The sequence below is a fragment of the Panthera pardus genome, unplaced genomic scaffold (assembly GCF_024362965.1).
Source record: "Panthera pardus isolate Hobbes unplaced genomic scaffold, ASM2436296v1 HiC_scaffold_7, whole genome shotgun sequence".
Lineage (NCBI taxonomy): Eukaryota > Metazoa > Chordata > Mammalia > Carnivora > Felidae > Panthera > Panthera pardus.
Genome location: NW_026527002.1, coordinates 32,600,801 through 32,618,676, shown reverse-complemented (window position 1 = coordinate 32,618,676; position 17,876 = coordinate 32,600,801). Strand labels below are relative to the sequence as shown.

The 17,876-nt window shown below is 37.0% G+C and overlaps 1 protein-coding gene across 8 annotated transcripts in view; it reads right to left on the bottom strand.

Moving 5' to 3' along the window:
• The window catches only part of RALYL (RALY RNA binding protein like), a 708,789-nt gene that overhangs the window by 26,454 nt on the left and 664,459 nt on the right, over positions 1 to 17,876 (bottom strand). For 7 of the 8 annotated variants that reach the window (XM_019453371.2, XM_019453375.2, XM_019453368.2 and 4 more), the window contains one exon: positions 11,309 to 11,481. The exons of the other annotated variant lie outside the window; for it this stretch is intronic. In XM_019453371.2, coding sequence (XP_019308916.1) covers positions 11,309 to 11,481 — 173 coding nt within the window. The remainder of the gene's footprint in view (positions 1 to 11,308; positions 11,482 to 17,876) is intronic. 8 annotated transcript variants of the gene reach the window in all.

Below are 17,876 nucleotides of genomic sequence, written 5' to 3'. Positions count from 1 at the left end.
GACCATCAAATAATTCAGCGTCCCTCTATCTTATCCACCTCATCCATCCTCCTGTGCCTTGTACCATATGCGAGAGGGATACAAAACCAAAAGAGACCATCTGGTCTGCAAGAGGCTTTAAGTTTAGTTGGAGAAAGAGACTTTTTAAAAAGTAATAGCAATGAACTGAGTGTTCTAATAGAAGTCTGTGTGAGCTGTGGAGGACATACTTAACTCTAACTGGGAATATCAGTAAGGTTTCTAGAGGGCGTCATATTAGAGCTGAGTAATAAAATAAAAGTGGATGTTCACCAGTATGAGGAATAGAATGACATTCCAGGAAAGTTAATTCCTGCCCCTAACCCTCACCCTGCAGGCAACCTATGTTCATTTAAATGCAATTTACAATATTGTACTTTTTTGTGCAAAACATCTTTCACTTGGCGTAATTTCAGTAGTTTGTTCCATTTTGTTGCTGAGTAGTGTTCACTGTATGAATATATAACCACACTTTATATATCCACTTTCTGATTGATGGATTGTTTCTAGTTTTTGGATATTATGAGTAAAACTGCTAAAACATTCTCACACAAGTACTTTCTAGACATATATTTTCATTTCTCTTGAATGCTTAGGAGTTGAACTGCTGCCTCATTATATTGAGTTTTATAAGAAATTGCCAGACATTTCTAAATGGTTATTACATTGTGTCTTCCTAGAGAGTTGGAATGTTCCATATCTTTGCCAATATTTCACTACATCAGTCCATTTAGCTGTTCTGGAAGATGTGCAATATTACCTTTTAGTAGCTTTAATTTGTATTTTCCTGAAGACTAATGATTTTAAGTGCGTTTTCCTGTGCTTACTTCTTTGGTGAAGTATCTGTTTACCCTTCCTTCTTCATATACCATGTGCTCTATCTCAAGGCTTCTCCATTCTGGCTACACATTAAAACATCTTTGGACTTTTGCTTTGGCTCCATCCTGACTCTGATTTAGTTGTATAGCTTGAGGCCCCTGTCACTGGTATTTATAAAAAAGCATGCTTGATGATTCTATGTGCACCCAGGTTTGAAAACCTTATCGCTGTGGTCCAGTGGTTCTCAACTTTCTTAGGTATCAGAATCACCTGGAGGGCTTGTTAAAAACACAGATGGCTGAGATCCACTTCCAGAGTTTCTAATTCAGTGAGTCTGGGTTAGAGTCTGAGAATTTGCTTTTCTGAGAACTGGGATTTCTAACAAGTTTCCACATGATGTGATATTGCTGGTCCTGGAACGACCATGTGAGAACTGCTGCTTTAGCCAAATGAACCAACCCGACTTCTCAATAGACACCAGATTCTTGCAAGCCTTTCTTTGGTATATTCTGTTCTCTCTGTTGATGTCCTATCTCTTTGTGTTCCTTGCACACACTTTTTCATTCTTTAAGAACCAGCATTAATGTCACAACCTTCCTGAAGTCTGCTCAGATTCATTTGCTCCATCATTTGTCTGCTACACTCTACTGTGATGACTCACGTGATAATAGTACTTATCACACTGTTTGGTTAACATCTGTTTGTTCTGGCTGCAGTGCTTCCCTCGTGTACCCATTGAGAGTGTTATAAGATCAGAAACCACTTCACCTTGTTCTTTGAATCTTTAGCCACAAACAATATCTGGCACATTACCGAGTTTCCACTATTTTATTTAAAGAATTTTTTTGGTTGTTGTGAGTAGCTGGATAAGTAGTAGAAAATGTGACATATAAGGCTTCTCACATGCTTAAGATTCTTTAAAACTACAGTTGACCATCTGTAATTAAATTGGCAGCCAGATCACAGAAGCCTGAGAGCAAATGTACAGCAACAACTCAAATGAAAGCCACATATCATCATAGGTTACAGTTAGCATTATCTTAAAAAAAGAAAAGAAACGAAAAAGCATAAGAAGGGGACTTGAAAGGAATGACTTTGAATTGAATAATCCAGCAAGTATAAAATCAAAGAAAAATTTAACAAGATGAAAGCAGAGTATGATTTTTCTCAGCATATTTGTTTCCTGAAGGCTTTCTTATCAAATAAGAAGCGTTTTTTTAATAAATTCAATCTCCAGAGACTTTAAAAACACAAAGTTCCATATGAGGCTTGTTGTTAGAAATTTTGTAATGTTTTATTGAAAGCTTCACTTGCAAAATGAGATGGTAATGATGATGGCAATGATAACAATAGCTGCAATTTACTAGCTCACCGTGTGCCAAAGAACTTTAACTCATGATGTTCATGAGTTATCTCATTTAATCATTACAAGATCCCTATAAGGTAGGTATTATTATTCCAGTTTCACAGATGACAAAACAGAGGCTGAGAGAAGTTAAAGAGTTTGTTCAATTCAGTATTCAAACCCATTTTTGGGGAGGGTTACCAGATAAATTACAGGAAGCCCAGGTGAATTTGAATTTCAGACAAATAACAAACTGGTTTTTTTTGTTTTTTTTTGTTATAAGTATGCCTTGTGTAATATTTGGGGCATGATTACATTAGAAAATTATTCATTGTTTATTTGAAATTCAAATTTAAGTGGGTGTCCTGTATTTTTATTTGCTAAATCTGAAAACCCTGCTTTATCTCATGCCAGAAAAATTTGCATCAGACCACTATGTTGCATTGTGTCCTAATTCTCTTATATAAAGTCCATTCCCAATTTACTTACATGAAATTTATAGACCAAACTTCAAACATCAAGGCCCTTTACAATCTGGACTCCACCTTTCTGTTCTTCCATTCAGGGGAGTAACAAGTGTCAAGGCTCTGAGACAGGAGCTGAATGATGTGGGCCTGGAGGCCAGTGTGGCTGCCATGGAATGAGTGGGAGAGAAGTCAGAGCCAGATCAAAGGTTATGGAATGCAGGGCTGTGGAGATCACTGTGAGGACACATGTTTCTACTTTGAGTGAGGTAGGCAACTCTTGGGGTGTTTAAAACAGAATGACATGATCTGACTTAAGTTTTTTTTTTTTAGTGTTTTATTTTGTTTTGAGAGAGAGTGCAAGCCCAGGAGAGGCACAGAGAGAGGGACAGAGGGTCTGAAGTGGGCTTTGTGCTGATGACAGCAGTGAGCCAGACATGGAGCTTGAACTCAAGTGCAGCAAGATCATGACCTGAGCCGAAGTCAAAGGTTAACCGAATGAGCCACCCAGGCTCCCTGACCTGGCTTAAGTTTTAACAGGAGCATACGGACTGCTGTTTGGAGAATCACGCACAGAAGCAGGGATGTATAGCAGATATTCAGGCAGCAGCAGCTCAAGTGGCTGCTTTTCTTGACGGTGGGTTCAGGCTTCAACCTGTGTTACGCTGTGCTCTGTGTGACAACTTCCAACTCGGAGCTGGGGAGAAGGGCATCATTCTCTCAGCTTTAACTTGGAACCTGGTGTTTCATCCTGAGACCTGAAGGGACGCTACTCCAGGAGCACCTTGTGGGTGTTGCATCTTTGGGTGCAGAAGAGGCAGCGCTCTGGGCAGAGAACAATGTTCTCTCACAAGAGGGGACAGCAAAGGCTGTGGCAAGACTGTGCACTGCAGGGGAGAGCAGGTGGTGGACAGGCAGCAGGAGCACATATCATGTGTCTGAGCATAAATGAGGCATTTCTAGGATCTCTTCCACCTCCAACTGGGAGAGACTTGGGGGTGGGGCTGGCAAGGTACTACAACTGTTCAGGGGTTCATATGAGGCTGAAGGACTTTTATTATTAGTCCTACTGTGACCTAATTTACAGCATACCTGGATACGCATGGAAGAAACGGGGTTAGCAAGATTAAATAAATGAAGTTCAAGGGGATAAGAAAACACAAAGGGAGATGTGAAAGGATACAGTACAAAAAAAACCCCACAAACACTTGGCAAATTTTTAACTGAATGTCTGTTTTGTGCCAGGCATGTGCTTTTTAGACATTACCCCATTTATTGCTCACAACAATCCTTGGTCTGGCATATATTATTACTAATCCCCTTTTATAGATGAAAAAAGGTTGAGGCCAGTGAGGATACAGGTAAACAGCTTGTGCAAAGTCATGAACTGTTTCTGTCAAACTTCAGGCAGAGTTTGCATGTTGTTTTTTTCTTTTTTTAAAGTAATCTCTATGCCCAATGTGGGGCTCCAACTTATGACCCTGACAACAAGAGTTGCATGCTCTACTGACTGAGTCGGTCAGGCACCCAAGAGTTTGTGTTTTAAAAAATGTTTTAACATTTATTTATTTTTTGAGAGACAGAGAGACAGAACACCAGCGGGGAAGGGGCAGAGAAAGAGAGACACAGGATCTGAAACAGGCTCCAGGCTCCCAGCTCTAAGCTATCAGCACAGAGCCCAACACGGGGCTCAAACCCACAAACCGTGAGATCATGATCTGAGCTGAAGTTGGACTCTTAACCGACTGAGCCGCCCAGGTGCCCCAAGAATTTGTGTGTTTAAAAACAACTAAGCCATCAAGCCTCCTCTGGGGAGAGGTAAAAAGTTTATCCAAAGGAGCTAGGCAGAGTTCTTTAGCTAAAATAAAAATGACTGAAATAAAGAAAGATGCCAAGAAGAGAAAGTCTGAAAATCACTACAAGGAACACTTATTACAGAGACCAAAGCTCCTGACGAGGCAGGATTCCAGGCTGGAGAGCCAGGATATAGATGTCCACCTGTCACAACTTTTGCCTCCTATCAAGCACTTAGCCATCTCCCATTTCTGTTGAGAAGAGCTGGCTAATTAGCTGTAGTGGCCCTGGTCATTCATACCTCAGCAGTAAGTCACCCAGGCCAGGTCACTTACGGGACGCATGCACCATGATTGTTCATCTGATCCCTGACTCTGTCCAAATTATGGACTGACAGAATTCAAGACGAAGGTCTCAATGCTGCACTGAAATACAGGTCCAAATCAAACAGGTTAAGTAACCACTTTCTTGCTTCCTTGTGATAAATACCTCTAACTAATTCAGTTGACACTACCTTTGGGAGTGTGTCTCCCAAGTTCTTGCTGGTTCCCTAGCTAGCATTCAGCCCAAATGATGAAAATGAAAAGAGAGAGATGCATGGCTGATAAAAGGGAGCACCCGGGCAAAGGATTTCATTAGGAAAAAAATTAAAAGTTTCAAAAAGGAGACATTTTCAGTCTGTTCATAAAGACTGAAAATACTGATCAGAGTGCTTTATGCATTTCAGTTTTTCAGGGGTGTATCAGAATGCTTGCTTAGAGGTCTCTCCAACTCTAGGGTTCAATTTGTGGTCCAAACCTTCTCCAATGTGCATAGAAATTCAATTCCTTAAAGCCTATGTGACTTGCTGCTTAATTTAAATTTAATTTGAGTGTTTTGGTAAATGCCGAAAGATGTATTACAACGTAGTACTCAGCGTGCATACCTAAGCATTACACAATCTAGCTAGGTAATTCTACTGTGGATTCTTACTAAATTTACCTGATTTGATTGTATGTAGTCAGCAGAAGCAAAAGTAATTACAAGTAGGTTTCAAAAGAGCTCAAATTCTCTAAAATCCATTTAAATGTTTGGTTTGTCTATAGTTTCCTTCGTGAATTGATGGTTTAGCTTTGTACTTTCAGACCTCAACCTGATAGAAGTACAGATTTCTGGGCTCTTTCCCAGATAATCCACATCAGCATTTTCAGAAAGCACCTTAGGTATTTGGATACAAGTCGACCAAGAACTTTGATTTGGAATACAACGAAGAACCTCTCTAAGGTCCCTTGTCATATCTGACAGCTGTGTATCGTCCTGGAGTGTATATACATAGAAGCTTGGGTAGAGTTCATTAGCAAGGTACTGAGCACTTACTTTTCTATAGTATTTCCATTATGACACAGACTACTTTTATTTTGGATCATGTTATTTTATAAAAAAGGTGATTACAACTTTGGCAAATTTAAAAAAAAATAAAAAAGCTTGGAAGATAAACATCTTATTTGGGAAGTTTCCGGTAGTTTTATAAAAAAATATGTTCATTATCTATCCATCCATCTGTCCACCCACCCACCTACCTACTTATCATATGAAGTATCTAATGTATATTGGATATTAAATATTTATTCTATAAAATGGTCTAGGAACAATGAAGGCTGATTTGAATATTTTTTCTACACATATACTGTTTTTTTCTACACATATTTTTTTTCTACAACACATACTGTTGCTGTAATTTGGTACCCTTTGACATAAAGTTCCAATCTTACTCCTGCCAGAAGTCTTTCTGACCACTCCAGCTCTATGTGATTCCCCATTAATAAACTATATTTCTCATGTGGTTTCTTACCATAATATACTGCTTTAAAAAAACCACATCTGTAGCCCTTATCCTCAGTCAATTTTTAGACTTCTGGAGGGAAAAATTATGATGGTCCTTCTTTATTCCCATAGCAAAAAACTCTGTGCCATTCATTAGTGTTCAGTCAATAAATATTTGCAAATGGATTTATTCAGAAAGAGGAATACGATAGTGTGGTAATGTATGTACAATGCATTAATAGAGTTCAATTTTAAATAAATTCAAATATTAATTTCTAAAAATTAATGAAATATATAGGCATAGATGATTATAGAATCACAAATTTTTAGCTTTGGCTGACCTCTCATCAATTATCAAGTACAAGTCTATTATTTTTTACATGAGGAAATTAGATTCTATAAGGCACTAAGCTACTTGAAAAAAAAGGAGCCATTTATGTGAACATTTCATTTCATACATAAAGCAATAGTTTTAGTTACCTTTGCATTTTTTGTAGCACCTCGTTCACACACAATAGGCACCAAATATCAGCTGACTGGATTGCTTCTTGGAAATCAATTTCACTAACTGGATATTTAGAACCGGATGATGAATAGATAGCTCATGCCTTCAGCTTCTCACATGCTTCACAAGGGATACCACCACCTACAGCTGCCCTATTAGCTTATTTTGCTGGATCTCCCTTGCCTCAGACAGAATTCTTGTTTCCTGTTCATTCCTGATTTTCTTTGAGCACCTGCCTGAGCATGTAGATTCTACCTCTTCTTTCTGACTCCTACTGCGTGTGCTAAAAACCTAATTATATTGTATCCTTGCTGAATCTGTAATAATATCTGCCTTTCTAAAAGAGAATATTTATGCTTTTATTTTCCTTTTTTGGGAGCCATGGATTATTTGATCTGGAAAGGAGAAAACAGTGGACACCAGATAGAGCAATTTTCTCTAGAGCAATCACTAGGAGGGACTCCCCAGTCTCCATTTAGATAGCTCATTCATTGTTTTCCAAGTCTTGGAACCAAAGTGAGATACTAGAGAAGGATTTAATTCTTCAGGACCCTAAGCTCCCACTTGTAACACAAGGGTTGAGGGAGAAAACCCTAGCGTCTCCAGGCAGAAATAGGTCTAATCAGTTACTTTCTGTGTGTTTAGAGTGTAAACCATACACCATGGTTTGGATTTATTCCCTTGGCTGCATGATCAACCCTTGCTCCTTCAGATGTGGTGTTCCTGGAACATAGACTCAGAGTAAAGATCAAACAGAATGGATTTTAGACATATCTGATATAATCTTACTATTTTGCTGATAAGAAAGTTGAGACTCAGAGAAGTTACTTGTTTAAGGTGATTCAGTTGGATTGTATAGTGATAGATCTGGGACTAAAACTGGCCATGCTGCCTCTTTCATGGCTGCTGACGTTTGGTAACTGTCTTACTTCTTAACTTCTTTTACTTTATCTGGTATTTGAAGTGATCTCATGCTCAGGTAGATGACCGATCTTGCAGCTGAACCTCGAAGTTCCTTGAAATTTTCATATATGGTGACTTTTCCTCTGAGCCCACTTCCATCACTGTCTCCTATAGATCTTCTTATCTCTTACTTGTCACATGTCTGAAATATCTCAGTCTCCAAGTACAATCATCACTTTTCTCATATGCGTTTCATTAAGAGAGTTCAAGCACAAACTATATAAATGTAAGTCAAAGGATGATAATCTCTGGAGAGTGAGGAGAGACAAGCATGACCTCCCTTTAAAGGCATAGGACTCTTATTCCCTTTCTGCCTCTATTTTCTCCTTCTCAACCCCTTCATGTGTTCCTGTCTTCCTTCCTCAGGTTCCCCAACATGATTCATCTAGTTATCTAGTCTTTACTAATGTCCTCAGTGCTCTTTATTTATTGTTTTTTCTTTGCACATATCTGACAAAAATCCAATTTTGAATATGTTGGCTTTCTCCCTGCTTCTATCAGGGCTGATACAAGTCAATGGAGGAAATCCCACAGCTGGGCTGACCAATGTCTCTACAACAGTGGTTCTTAAAGTGTGGTCCCCAGACTGGTAACATCAGTATGATTTGGGAACTTGTTAGAAATGCAAGGCCCAGACTCACTCAGTCTACTGAATCAGAAACTCTTGAAATGAAATACAACAATATGTATTTTAACAAGTTTCCCAGGTAATCCTGATACACCATAAAGTTCAAAAAATACTACTATATCAAATCTTTGTCTTTAACCTCAATTTGCTGTTGGTACTAGCTGTCAATCTTTATATGTTTTCTACATCAGCGATCCTCTATGTTTTGCATACTAGCTTCTTTAAATCTCCATTTTCCTCAATTTGCTATTGGTACTAGCTGTCAATCTTTATATGTTTTCTACATCAGTGATCCTCTATGTTTTGCATACTAGCTTCTTTAAATCTCCATTTTCCTCAAATCTGTGGTCCTGCTTGTCTCTCCTCACTCTCCAGGGATCATCACCCTCTGGCTTATATAGTTTGTGCTTGAACTCCCTTAAACACCTGCCATCAAATCCTCAGACTTACTGCAGTTAGTTTCAGTGCAAGAGTGTTCATTTTCTTTGTGTTGAAGGCCAGCCCATACACCATACCTTTCCCTTCAGCATCAGGAACTTTTTCTCTTCATTCAACTTCTCTCTCTCCACTGGCATCTTCCACCCAACCTCTGAGCTGTCAGCACAGAGTCTGACCCGGGGCTCGAACTCACGAGCTGCGACATTATGACCTGAGCCAAAGTTGGATGCTTAACTGACTGAGCCACCGAGGTGCCCGGGGGGTTTTGATTTTAAGTGTCATAAAAAGCCCTGTAGGATTTTAAGCAAGGGAGCAACATTACCTGATATATAGTTTATGAAGATTTTACCTTTCTTGTGTGGAGAATGGAGTGCATGGGCTAAACCAAGAAAATCTGCTTAGCTGTAGTGGAGATGTAACTAGCTTTGGGTTATGATTTGGAGGTAGAGTTAATGGGAGAGGATGGAGAGAATCAAAGGTAATCCTAGTCTTTTTGTTTTTAACAAATGTGTGGATAATGATGTTGTTAGACTGGAAAGGGATAAGATGACTGGAAAAAAAAAACAAAAATGTTTTGTTCATGTTGAGTTTCAATTATTTATTGGAGATAGGCACATAAATGCTTGAGTCTAGAATTCTAGGAAGAGATCAGGGATAGAAATATAGATTTAGGAATCTTTGGCCTATAGATGACATTTGAAGCTCTAAGTAATCCTGGGAAAGTATGTAGAAAGAGAATGTAGCCTATGACAAAGTTCTGGGCTACTCTAATATTTAAAATGAGTAGCCACTTGTATGGCTCAGTTGGTTAAGTGTCTGACTCTTGGTTTCAGCTCAGGTCATGATCTCACAGTTTGTGAGTTCGAGCACACATGAGCGTGCACTGACAGTGCATAGCCTGCTTGGGATTTCTCTCTCCCTCTCTCTCTCAAAAAATGTATATTATTAAATAAATATAAAATATATAAATAAATAAATATAAAATAAATAAAAATAAAAAATATAAAATATAAATTAAACATAAATTTAAAATATAAAATAAATAAATATAATTAATTAATTATTAATTAAATATATATAAATATATATATATATCATGGAAGTATGGAGTGAAAATTTCTAACATAAGAAAATGAGAATGAGCAATTGGTAAGGTAGGATATTTTCTTAGAATTCTCCTAAACAATTCTCAGTCAAATTCTGCTGGGAAGTAAATGAGAATAAGGACAGAGAGGTAACGAATGGAAATGGGAACATGGAGGGCTCCAGAGACCCTGGCAAGAGCAGTCACAATAAAATGGTGAAATCAAAAGTCTGATTAGAATGGGCTGAGGAAATTAAGTTATTGAATTAGAGTCTGGCCTGAGGAGAAGCTGAAAAAGTTGTGAGTTCTTCATTCTAGTCCCTCTCAATAGATTTCTGAAATCAAAACCATTCAAAAAGTAACCAAAGCCCTTCAAACTGAGGCAGGCTTTTGGAGAAATAAGGGTGGTTATTAAAGACTCATATTTGAAAAGTTTAAATGAAGGTTCCATGCAATTTAAACAGAACTGGAATGTTAAAAAATCAATATAGAGCTCCATAAATGAAATTACTGACAGAGTGGTTACCATGCCGAAACAACAACCACCATGTCAAAATTAGTTAAGTAACAGTAAGTATTGTTAACAAATTGGAATCTGATATTACCTGGGATAAGTCAAGTTTAATATGGTCAGTCCACAGAGATATTTGAGAATTGGCAACACACACACACACACACACACACACACACACTCACACTTGTCCTCTCATCATTTTTATTAGTCAATCCCTTTAAAATAGTATATTTAGTTTCATGGATGATAAAATATGAGAGACCGCATCTTCATCAGCATAGATTTACCAAGTCCTTGGTGTGAGTATATAGGTAAGGACATCAGAAATGAGTAGTATGATTACAACGTTGGGAAAATAAAACACATAAAGAATCAAGTCTTGGCTAAATCCTTAGCTCATAAAAACTGGTTATCAAGCAGCACTAGCACTGATGATGGCGAACTGGCCATATACCAAGGGTCATCTTAGTCTGCAGACTATAGAAACAACCGTTGGCCATACAACTAGTAAAGATAATTATCATCACTGAGTGATACTATTGAGTGAGAGAGGGAGCCATGTATCTTCCAGTAGATGGTCATTCGTTGCCAGGATATTATATCCACATGTAGTTCACATATAATTGCACAAATGCAAGATTCTTTTTATGATGGAGCATCCAGAAGAGAGAACCTTTCATTTGGAACTTCAAATATAACTAATCTCATATATAATATTTCAACTGTCCATTAACTTACTCGGTCATATTTTAAGTTGGCAGAAATGTATTGAGCACTTATTATGTGCAAAGCACTGTAGTGATGTTGCCTTACATATATGCATATAAGAAATAAATAACCCCCAGATATTTTATCCTTATTTTAGAATGAGTGAGTGGCTGACATGCTGGTGCTGTTACCAAAGTGTGTGAACACCAAATGTTTAGTTCCTACCAGCTCATGACCCCCATCTTCATCGAAGTCCTCCTCTATCCCATCAGTCATCTCTTCTCCATCCGCATCTGGCCCTCCTTCAGCAGGCTCCTCTGTAGAGTGATCTGCATTCTCTGACACACATTCATCTTGGATCAGCTCTATACTCTCTTCCAATTGCTTCTTCTGAGCTTCTGGGGGGGGAGAAAGCAAATGACTACTACCTTGGGTTGCTCATGAGCCATTTGGATAAACCATGAAAAAACAGTCTATGAAAGGGTAAATTCTGTGTGAGGAGGATAAGGTAATATTATGTTCCGGTTGAATTTATTCAGTCATGTAAATTACGTGCCTAATCTGTGTGCATTTTCATGGAAGTATGTTTACTTTTAAATGGAATTAGCAAAAATTAGGAAATCTAGATGATACTAGTATATAAAGAAATAAATATTTACATAAATAGATGGATCTTTCCAGCTATATATATTCTTTTCTAATAGGGGTATACTCTTAGAGGAAAAAATATAACAAAAACAGAGGGTAAAAATCACATAAAACATAGAACTTGTTCACTGAATGAGGGACGATGAAGAAAACTCATTGACAAGTTCAAACTTAATTGAAAAAGAAAAAAATTCCCCAAGGAAAAAAAGTACAAAAGCACATGTGTTGTCTTTCAGACAACTTTTCTATGTGAACAATAATTTGAAATTTTAGAGTCTAGATTCTAGACTAGACTAGAGTCTGGCAGATATGGTTAACTGCAGTGGTTACGAATAAAATTCTGGAGTTAGATTTACTAACTTTGTTATGCAAAGCCAAAGTGGTTAACCTTTCTTGTGCCTCAGTTTCTTCATCCATATAATTAGGATAACTACTTAACTTCCAGGGTTTGGAATAGTGTTTAGTAGAGTTATTTGCAAATAATAAGTGCTCAACAGATGAAGCTACATTCTACATTAACAGAATTCCCTACCATTACCAGGGTGTGCATGCTCCATTTACAGAAATTCACTCTGATGGGAATTATGCTGACAACATAATAAATATTTCCCCTAGTGGTTGGTTTTCATCTCCTATGAAAATATCAAGAAGCATTGGGTATTGAATAAATGAGATCAGTTACTGTACCTCCTTCTCTTAACTTATTCCCATGTATACATGGCTATCACAAAAGCTGGGTGATTTTCACTCATTTTGATCATTGTAATTTTATCAGATAATTATCCCATTATCTGATTTGAGTTTTAAGAGATGCTACCTTTTAAGCTTATATAGTTATATTTTTATGGCAATAAAGATATTTTATAGAGCCAAATAAATTGAGGGGTGTTCATTCCTAGTCTTTTTCAAAATGTGATTTAAAGAGAAAGTAAGCATTGATATGCATATATTTTGACTCAGCACAAATATTTTCAAATACAAGTAACATGTAAATCAACAAACTGATAAAAATGATGTATAAATAAGCAGGTATCCTCTTCTATAAATTGTTTAAAATTGTAATAGTTACTTGTGTAAATACATGTGTTTTTGCAGTTTAATTCTCCAAATAATAAAGTTTATGTATTGAAAATAAGGCAGAAGGATAGGGTTGTGCTCTGGTCCTGCTGTCAGAGGACAGCATTCTAGTTCCAGCTTAGCTACTTGCCAGTGGAATCATGTGCATTGGGCCTGGCCACTCGGTCAGGTTCTTTAAATGTATTAGGTCAACCTTTCCTCATCTGTACAAAAGCTTTGATTAAAAAAAACCTACCTCTGGGGTTGGCTGTGAGGATTAACAGAGCTTCTATTTTGGAAATGTTTTGCATACTATGAAGGACTACATAAATGTGTACTGTTACATACAAAAAGGAGACTGTGTGCTCCTCACTGTGAAAGTGTCAGGATAACAACACCAGTAGGCATGGAACAAGAGGGCTGGTAAGATCAGGAATAACTGAAAAACTTGTGGGGCTGAGGCTCCATTTCAGAAGAGGAGAAGAGCTGGTAGGTCCAAAAAGGCTAAAAATAATTACAACAGGCATCTTAAAATGACAAAACCTAAGGTATTTTTCTTCATTTACTTCCCATACATAGACGCAGACTACATTTCATGATGTTTTTCTATCAACTTGTCAGTTTTGCTTTTTTCCACAGATCAGCATAACTACTGTAGTGATGATGTAAATTCTGCTTTTAAAGCTACACTTTTTATCTTCATATATGTGAGTGTACTGATGAAAGCAAGTAGCTTAAATTCCTTCTTCTCTGATGTCTTATCTACATCACTTTTAGCATAGAAAGTCTTATGAAGACTTTAAAGTGATTATTGTAAAACTTAACCAAAAAGTTTAATTGGGAGACGATTACCCAAGTCTCTGGATTAAAAGCAAGGCAAATCAGGCAAGAGACACAGACACAGACCACATGCTGAACTTAACTGTTACTGAAAATTGCTAGTTTTTATTCATCTCACCTTCTTTCCACCTATTACTGACCTCTGTAGTTCTTGACCTTTAACCTATCTACACATTCATGACCAGCACCAGTGGAGAAAAAACTGTGATGGGCAGACTAGTTTGAGCACTGAAGTTTTGAATCTCTGCTGTTGATCACATCCCATGCTCTACCTGATAGCCTCTACTATGGCTGACCCTTTGGACAGCACAATGCATCTGGCAACTCTGGTTTCCATCCTTCAGCCTTTCTCCTTCGAGTGATTTTTGTGTTTATCATTTGACCCCTCCCTTTTTGCCACTCTAGGTTACCACTCGTTCAAAATACCACTGCTGTCATGACCTGGTGCTGATATTTCAGGAATGAGAGAGGAATGGGCATTTGGGATTGGACAATTATTATCCTATACAGTGAAAAATGTATTGTATAACTTTTCCTAAAGCCAGACTTTCTGGATTTTAGGTCATTATGTTTATTCTTTTGTCATAATACACAACTGTACTTTTGCTTAGGATTAATATTATTTTGGAAATTCATTTGGCTTGACATATACATTTCTTCTCTAATGATTTTCAGAAGTATTTGTTCTCTGGAAACCCTCGTTTTTAATGTTGAAAGTAATATTCTTATTTTCCCCCTCTGGAAAATTTTTGGCCAAAGAACTACAGAAGATTTTCAGAAAACCCATGTGGGATCAGAACTTAAAGATGCCTAGCCCTCATTTGGCTTTGTGTAGCAATTTGTTGCAGTTATGTTTGAAATCCATGCTGACTCTCCTGATCTTCCTAAACTGAATGACATCCCTTCTTCCCTGATCAATCAAACCCCAAATCAAACGTTGTCTTACAGTTAGTCTACTCTTGTCTTATCCTTCTCTCTGTGGTGTTTAAGTTTCTTTAATACTAGAGCTATTGCCTCAAAAGGTCATTGTCACACTCAAAGGGGATAATATAGATGTTAATCTTTTGTAAAGTGAGAAGTGCAATACAAGTCAGTTATCAAGAAATAGTTTGATTTGCTCTGTACCCCTTACTGAATAGAAGAGATAATATAAGCTATTAGAAACGATATAGAATTTAAGATCCATAATTCTGTTAATTACTAATCCTATTAACTATAGCTTTCTTCTCTAAAAGATGAGCATGAAAATAACATCTTTCAGAGAGTTGTTGTATACTCAAATGAGTGTTTTAAAATGTAAAGGCGACACAAACATGTTATCGTAACAGGCTCAAAAATGGTTATTGAGTTGAACCTATATTATTGCTCTAGGCAAACAGTTTATGTCAAAATCATTCATTACTATTGACCATTAAGCATCTACATTACAAGGACAATTTGGGCTTTGACATGGTCCCTTCGTTTCTGTTTAGACAGACATAATGTTTTAAGTTAGTCTCTGCTTTTTCGTGTATGTTATACAACATACATGCAACTCCTCTGACAGCCAATTTCAAAGGCAATAGTGTTCAATGCAAAAAAAAAAAAAAAAAACACCAAAAAAACCCTAGGACTCATCCTCATTCATCCATTAATTAACTTGAAGGCTAAATGCATGGAAGACATTATCTGGTTTGAGAGAAAAAACTTTAATTACAATGGCAGTCAATTCATAGCAGTTTAACAGAAATACAATCAACCTGTGCTTCAGTAATATGTAGTCATCATAGATTTTTGTCATTACCTCAGTAAGAAATGTTATAATCGGTAAACAATGATAGGTTCCAGGAATAAAATCGCACATGAAAGCACATCTTGTTTATTAAACTGTTGGTTCACAGTTTAACAAGCAGTTTTGATCCAGTAATTATTTTGTTGAAGTGGAAACAAAGCAGCTTGTTCTATTTTTTATGAATAATTATCTAACTTTATTTCTCCTAGAAACGAGGAGTATTTTTTAGTTTATTCCTGCCTTTATAACATTTTCTTCACCTACATAATTATTTTTTCTGTTGATCACTTTTTCCTTTTTATTGTGAGTGCTGAGCGTATATGTACTATGTATGTGTGTGCACGCCCATTTATGTCTCTACCACTAAAGTTCTTTGGGGAAGAAACATTTTTATTCATCTTTGTAGCCCTGATGGTTCACTCAGAGCCTTACATGCAAATGAAATATCTGCTGAATATATTCATGAATTGTGATGGGACCAAAAAATGAAAATAAATGTGTGGGTGTCAAATTCTTTTCATAGAGTCAGAGTGATTGTTGAATTTGGCACCATGGTTGCAAAAATATGAATCCACAGAGGTTAAAAGAAACATCCTTGTCACATTTTACATGAGAGTCCCATACCATTAAGTCAAATAAAATGCGGGGTCTAAGAGTTTCTTAGAAGATTGTTCATTTTTACACGATAAGTCTTCAGGAGAAAAAATAAAATGTGAAGTGTGCAAGGACTTATGGGAGGATGGCTGCTTTGGAACACTGGCATCTTTTGGAGTCCCTGCTGAATTCTTTAAGTCTGAATGACAGGTTGGCCATAGGTTTCTTTGGTGGGCAGAGTGAATTTTAGATATTTTTTGAAAGAATGTATTAAGAACCAAAAATCTAGCAGCTATATGCCTAAAAGATATCTCTAATATTACATAAATAAGGATTTCAGGAGGAAAAAAAGGTTATGGCTCCAAGTGAGTGAGTGCTTACAAAGTACTGACCATGCAGCATGCATTAACCACAGGCCTTGAGACATCCTGCAAGGTAGGCCTCTTTATCGTTTTCCAGGTGGAGAAGAAAAAGGTGCCTGTGGTCACACAGTTAATAAGTGCAAGTGTTCGAGTTCCCACTTAAGGTTTTCTGTTTCCATAGCCTGGGCTATTTCCTAATATATCTCTAGAAAAAGGCCTAATTTGATAGAGCTTTGAATCTCCTCAGTAACCAGCTAATTTCAAATTAAAGACTGAAGAAGTCTGTTTGGTTAGGGGCACATGCTCCAACTAAATAATGGTTATCAAAGGAAAAGAAGCACAAGTGCTAGTTAAGTACTTCTGTTTATGGGAATATGCCTCAGGCTTTAAAAAGCCACGAAAGAAAGGAATTTATATTAAATTTCAATCTTCATATTCAAAACACTTTTTGTATGTCTCATTTCTATTTCATAAGCGATATATGATATAGAAAACAAGTTAGAATTGTTGGGATATATATTCAAAGTATTTTCATTAAATTCAGTTTGCTGCATAGCTATTATCATTAATATAACTCTGAAAATTGGTTGAGTTGGCAGTTAAGTTTTTTGATAGGCTGGCTTAATTGATAGCTAATTACTAGCTAAATTGTACTTAGCAGATGGTTGGAAAGAATGTTGATATAAAACAGTCACATTATTCATTAGAGTCAAGCTAGTATTCTATAACTATTGTTTTCGCATACCAGTATAAGCTGTATTTAAAAAAATTCTATATTACAACACCTGTATATAATATGAATTTAACTCAAAGATTTCAATAAATGCTTTTTAAAAAGATACAACGTATTATGCATGGTATTACTAATAATGACATAAATGAGCATAAAGAAAGTTTCATAGGATAATTGCTTTCACACTAAAATGTCAGTTACAGAAGTACATTCCTAGAGAAAATGATCTCAAAGTTGTTCTCATTGAGTACCCTGGATTGTTAAGGTCACCACAGACTCAATATAAATAATAAAAAAAAATTATGTTTAGGTTTGAAAGAGACAGAGACAGAGTGCAATCCGGGGAGGGGCAGACAGAGAGAGGGAGACACAGGATCTGAAACAGGCTCCAGGCTCTGAGCTGTCAGCACAGAGCCTGACGCAGGGCTTGAACTCACAAACTGTGAGATCGTGACCTGAGCTGAAGTCAGATGCTTAACCAACTGAGTGACCGAGGCACCCCCAATATAAATAATTTTTAAAATTACAGATACATTGTGTTTATTTAAACCTCACAATTTTAAGGAATAGATATTAATTTCCCCCATTTTACTTTTTAAAAAATGTTTATTTATTTTTGAGAGAGAGAGAGTGTGTGTGTGAGCAGGTGAGGGTCAGAGAGAGAGGGAGACACAGAATCTGAAGCAGGCTCCAGGCTCTGAACTGTCAGCACATAGCCGGACATGGAACTCAAACTCACAAACTGCAAGATCACGACCTGAGCTGAAGTCAGATGCTTAACCAACTGAG